At 43.1% G+C, this 5,942-nt stretch overlaps 1 protein-coding gene and 1 long non-coding RNA gene across 8 annotated transcripts in view; one reads left to right on the forward strand and one right to left on the reverse strand.

Annotated features, from left to right (window-relative positions):
• LOC109540220 (voltage-dependent calcium channel type A subunit alpha-1) overlaps positions 1-5,942 on the forward strand; it is a 60,977-nt gene that overhangs the window by 50,048 nt on the left and 4,987 nt on the right. For 4 of the 7 annotated variants that reach the window (XM_048668139.1, XM_048668137.1, XM_048668138.1 and 1 more), the window contains 3 exons: positions 740-952; positions 4,992-5,182; positions 5,261-5,517. In XM_048668139.1, coding sequence (XP_048524096.1) covers positions 740-952; positions 4,992-5,182; positions 5,261-5,517 — 661 coding nt within the window. The remainder of the gene's footprint in view (positions 1-739; positions 953-4,991; positions 5,183-5,260; positions 5,518-5,942) is intronic. The other 3 variants (XM_048668140.1, XM_048668134.1, XM_048668136.1) reach the window with 1 other exon arrangement.
• The window catches only part of LOC125505096, a 20,833-nt gene that overhangs the window by 9,231 nt on the left and 5,660 nt on the right, over positions 1-5,942 (reverse strand). The gene's annotated exons all lie outside the window — the stretch shown is intronic.

A 5,942-nucleotide genomic window follows, 5' to 3' on the forward strand; every position in this document is an offset into this window, starting at 1 on the left:
GCGTCATGTTCAAGTGGATTTTGCAACTCAAAAAAAAACACGCAAATCTAAAACTTCTTGAATTCAAGCATTTTTTGAGAAAACTGCCAACATTTTCCCATCCATGGTTCACTTTCTCAAAAGGCCATTTAGTTCTCTTTGGAATGATGTAAAAACGAGCGTTCTTGCTCATTTTGCTTCTGAAAAACATGTAAAACGGGACGGAAAACATGAAATTTTGCAATAATCTTGCGCCCCTATTTTTTCTACATAACCCCCCTGACTTTAAAGCAGGATCCGCCCCTGAGTAGACGTAAGTTTCTTATGACAGCGATTTAAGAACAATTTCTCCTCAAGGGAACTAGCAATGCAACGAACTCATACAACGCCTAAATAATCGACATTTTGTGCTATTTGAAGCGGTTTTTGAGGAGGCAGAATCTCGCACCGTCAATAACTTTCTTACTATAGACTCAAGCACTTTATATATGCATACTGGGGAGCACCTGAGGTCTCAAATAATCCATTGAACTCAAAAAACATTAAATGTTCCTAAGGGTGCTGGTATATTTTTCCCAAAAATATTAATTATCTCAAAATGAATCGGATTCTCATCTATCATCTTTTCCATCTCAGCTGATTTGTCCTTTAACTAGGAGCATCGCCCGTTTCTGCTTAAATTCAACCACATTGTCTGACTCTTATTAGTTTGTTAGTTCGAAAAAACAGCTGGCGAGTCTTTCGTAAAGGTGTCCTTAAGAATTTTTTGCACTAGGTTCATGGTCGGCATCGACAAGTCCCGCCCGATCCCCATCGCCCACCAACGGCTTCGGCCGCTATAATTCCCGTTACGGCATTTTGAGGGGCTCGAAACGGGGCGCCCCTTATGGAACCACCAGTTTATGTCAGCGGTCGCGATCGCCTAGTCCGAACCATCGCGCCCAAACGCACCATCAGGGCCCACCCTTCATTGGTACGTCCAGTAGATTAATGGTAGAATTAGCCGGTGTGTAGGCAGCTCGCCTGAACAGACACACTTTTATCGTCTTGGAAACTACAAAAAGTTTCCAATATGGTAAACGTACTCCTACCACAATCCCAAACTGACTTCCAAAACGTAAAACGCCTATTAAACCTCCCAGTCTTTATAGAGCCCCAAAGAAACTCAAACACCCTCAACCTCAAACACATTCCCCAATGTAAGAAGTGCCAAAAGTTCGGGCATTCCTTGACAAATTGTGGCTCCAAAGCCACTTGCCACAAGTACGCGGAAATGCCTGTTCAACAACAAAGTTGAATCAGGCATTTCGTATGCCCAAAAAGCCCTAAAACACGCTAAGCCCCTCCCACAAACTACCACGCAAATCCCGCCCGAACCAACACAAACCCAGCCCTTAAACCCACCAAAACTCCAAGCTCACAACTTTCATCCCTAAATCCCCAACTTGTCCAACTCCTACTCCTCTCCGACCAGGAGATTGAGGCCAAAGTCAACGAACTTTCGGCCCTAATCTCCCAAAATCCAATCCTCAAAATGCTATGCTAAGAAATTGCATTAAACCCCAAGGTGTCCGTATCGTCTCCTGGAATGCCGCATCTTTGTACTCCAAAAGGTGCGAATTTGAGGCATACCTTAAGGAAAACGATGTAGACATCGCTCTCATTCAGGAAACCTTCCTTAAACCTAACACCCACTTCCAGATAAACAATTACATTACATACCGTACAGACAGAGTCACTCAAGGCGGTGGCACAGCCATGATAATCAAAAAGTCCATAGTTCATACACAAATACAATACAACAATTGAAAATACAGCCATTAAAGTCGAAATGTACAACACTTCAGTCCAGCTGATCTCCGCCTACAGACCTGCAAACAAAACAACCACCCTGTTGGACTATGAAGTCCTTTTTTATCCAAACGTAACCACTCTCCTAGCTGGAGACCTAAACAGCAAACACTCCAGTTGGGGCTGTAAAAGTACAAAGTTCGAAGGCACTAGACTTCTTAAAATTTTCCAACGATCTAGACTTACAAACTCATGCACCAGACGAACCCACCCACTTCCACTATGTCACTCCAGAGATTCTTGACACAGCTCTATCCAAGAACCTCTCAATTTGTCAATCACAAATTCTGACTCACTCAGCTCTGACCACAACCCAATCAAAATCCTCTTAGACGAGAACTTCATACAAAACCCGCTCCAACCACTAACTTACATAGACTGGGACGCCCTCAGGTTTTTCCTACAAGAAACAAATATCCCAGACGCACCAGTAAACTCAACCCAAGAACTCAACTCACTAAACAATTCCATCACCGAGACCACTCAAAAAGCAACCACTTTCAAACCAAACTCGAACAAAAACCCTTTCGGCCTTCCTCTTGAAATAGAAGCAAAATCAAACTCTGATGACTCTCTCAACCGCCAGGCCAATCAACTCACAAACCAAATTAGGAAACAAATTTCGGCAATTAACAACCTAAACTGGCAAAATTATCTGGAAAACTTGGAGCCTGGTGATAATTCGGTATGGACGCTCTCCAAGAAATTCCAAAGAAAATCCTTCACAAACTATCCCCCCATTCACGGACCTCACAGCGATGAAGAACAAGTGGAAGCTTTTGCCGATTCGCTGGAAAATCAGTTCAGAGTTGACTACTGATTAGGAAATGTTCCCAGAAAACATCCTGCATAACCTCTTAACCTTGATAAATAGTGCCTTTGCACTCCGTGAGCTTCCTAGCAGCTGGAAAACAGCTGCTATAGCTCTCATCCCAAAGCCAGGAAAAAACAAAACCTTACAAAACAATTAGCCTTCTGCCCACCTTCTCGAAACTTACGGAGAGTTTCTTCAAAGAAAGACTCTTGGATAAAATCTCCCATAACAGCGGAATCCCCCACGAACAATTCAGTTTCATGAGAAATCACTTGCAAGTGCAAAATCCTCCACGGGGATTATTCTCCTGGATATAGCAAAAGCGTTCGACACCGTCTGGCACGAAGGAATAATCTGGAAATTGGCCAGCCTCTACCATCTGCCAACTAGCTTTGTGCAGTTTGTGGCAAGCTTTCTAAATGACAGAAAACTCCGGGTCCGACTAAACAATCACCTTTCCACGTTAAGAACTGTGGAAGCGGGAGCAAAATACTTAGGTATCTTACTCGACAAAAAACTAACATTCACCGAACGTATCAAAGACAAAATCACCAAAGCAAGAGCAGCACGTGCAGCCCTCCACCCCGTTCTAAATCCAAACAGCAAACTTACCATCAAAAACAAACTTCTCCTATACAAACAAATTATTCGACCACAGCTTCCTTACGGCGCCTCATTCATCACSACCTGCAAAACCAACATAACTAAAATACAAACTGTACAAAAAAAATCTTTCGGTCCATCTGCAGAGCTCRMTSGTMSAKWSKYWACAARGAYATACACAAAGWYYTGARRATGGACACTAKYSRGGAATTCCTCACCAARAAACTCCGCACAGTAGTAGTATACGCGCTCTTAGTGTYYARMAATWCGRGAATTTMAWCGTTTGAAGCACATACKTTWCTAMTKTACGTGCGGCCTGGCAACCTCATTTAAAATGAATMTTCWGTCGGGATTTAGGYTTCGAAGCAACAGAAGCWAAATSYYGAAAAGTAGTAACGTTGCTGTTRAWATTCTGTATTTTTGGAAAWSWGGTTTCAGCCCCATTAGSCCKCCTMAGWACATATCTTWGWAAACACTCGYGATGTCCGMTTTACTAAACATTTGCTGATTATGCTCTCTATTAATGCATCAACATTTGGACACCCTGAAATTTKCGTCTTAWRCACYAAKMGCGMGTGTTTACATGTTTACATSKWWACWGGCATGTTTCATATTAAGTCACAGTTGGAAAATATTAGAAGATTAGTAGCGGCTTGGCCAAGTTATCTGGATTAAACATTGTTGTCCGATTGTTTAAGCAGCCCATTAAAAATATGAAAAATGCCCAACTAACAAAGAGAACAGGGAACAATTAGAGGTGTTGATCAAGTTGAATTTGTTACTCGAGCAACTCGACGAAGTCGAAAACAATTTGATTACTTTCGAGTAGTCGTAGCGTAGATATTCAAGTTCGAAACTCGTAGTTCAGTATTTTGCCAATATAAAAATATGTCACAGTATGGTGAAAACCACATGCCACAAGTTTAGTACGATAGTCAAAGTAGCGAACCAACTGCATAAAATACTACTCAAAGAAGTTTTGTAAGATTCGATTACTTTGCTTCATGCGTAGATGACTTAGTTAGGATTCTATTTTCGTCCTATTTTTTGCACAGTAAATTAAAAAAAATATATTTATACTACTTCTTAAACTTTTCCACAAACAGAATGTAAAGAGAAATAAGTGCAGTTCAATTGAAGGGATTAGACGCAAAACAGCCGAAATAAAACTACCAAACGTAAAACCAACTGTTAACTCGTGTTCTCTAGATTTGCTTCTAATTGGTACTAAAATCTTCTGGGCAAAAATCATAGCCGGGCCTTTGGGGAGCAAAAAATTGAAAATTAAAGGAATCTCACCAGACGTTTGGAGCCAAAAATGCCAGAGTGGCACTGGGTTGTTTTGCTAGCTACTGTTAGTGCAGTCGCACACAAACTTAAATTCAAATAAGCCATTAAAGGCACTCACAATAGAGCAAAAGCTCCGACCAACTAGCTCTAGCAAAAATATCAACAACAACGGCGTGTAGGTAGCATGGTGTGATTTGGATGGTGGGAAATGTGAGGGAGGAAAAAGGTCTCCCTGATCAATGACATAGTTGAATGTTGAATCTGGGTGAAATAAAGTGGAAGGTCTGAGATGAACACATTCCGAAAACCCTAACGCCTTTTAAGCTTTTGACTGGTTTGATGTGGAAGGTTCCATGGTTATTCAATTTGGAAGTAGTTAGCGAGCTGGGCCACCACATAAATGTGCACCATCCAAATTTCTAACCGCACCAGTGCCTTTTTTCTAATATTACAGCCGGTGCTGTGGTAGGTATCCCCATGCAACACAGCGCCGCCCATCAGGGTTCAGTGCAGCACAGCCACCCGGTGCTGGGCGGTCGAAGGGGCCAAGGAAGGCGACTGCCGCCCACCCCATCCAAACCGTCCACATTGCAGCTGAAACCTGGGACCATCAATTTTCCGAAACTGAACGCCAGCCCTACCCATGTAAGTATTTTCCGACTGCTCAACAACACAGACTTTATGCGCTTGAAGCGTCATTAGCAAAAAAACGGCTATTTCCAGATACAGTCTCATTCGGCGCACGCAACACCCCACTCGTATCCGCACAGTTTCCCTAGGGACAGGGAGCCCCTTAGGGAATTCGTGATGCCGACCCCGATGACTGCGCCACTGGCCGGACCCCCGAATGCGCACACTCGAAACGCGCCCGGGGAAAACCCGCAGGCGCCGCTCAGTTTCGAGCAGGCAGTGCAACTGGGTCGGGGGGGCCGCATGCTACCCAGCCCCGTGCCGAATGGCTACAAACCCAAACCAACACAGTAAGTATCTCTGCGGGGCGCCACTGAATTGTTTCATCTTCCAACGTTCGAGTTGGCGCAGCGATGCCGAAATTGCTTAGTGCGCCAACCCAACGGCACAGTAACTCACCGGTGAAGTTGCATCTGTGCAAGTGTCCTCAAAATTCCTTCAAACCTTCAAAAATGCATTCAAATCCCTGAACTTTGCGCGCTTCGGAAATGCTGATTTGAAAATGAACCGTTTTACGCAACTGCAGATTCTACAGGGTGATTCAAAATTGGCGCCATTCCTTTTAAGGGGTGATAGAGCCTCCCTTGGGGAGTACGAGAAAAATATTGAACATTTTTTAGAGATATTAACAGTTGAAGATCGAATTTCAACTTTGTTATTAAGCATTATTTTGAAATGGTTCCATGTTTAATTGGTAGCATATTGGAATACTTAA

This window comes from Dendroctonus ponderosae, unplaced genomic scaffold (genome assembly GCF_020466585.1).
Source record: "Dendroctonus ponderosae isolate FM_Combo_2020 unplaced genomic scaffold, Dpon_F_20191213v2 Dpon_F_20191213_7, whole genome shotgun sequence".
Lineage (NCBI taxonomy): Eukaryota > Metazoa > Arthropoda > Insecta > Coleoptera > Curculionidae > Dendroctonus > Dendroctonus ponderosae.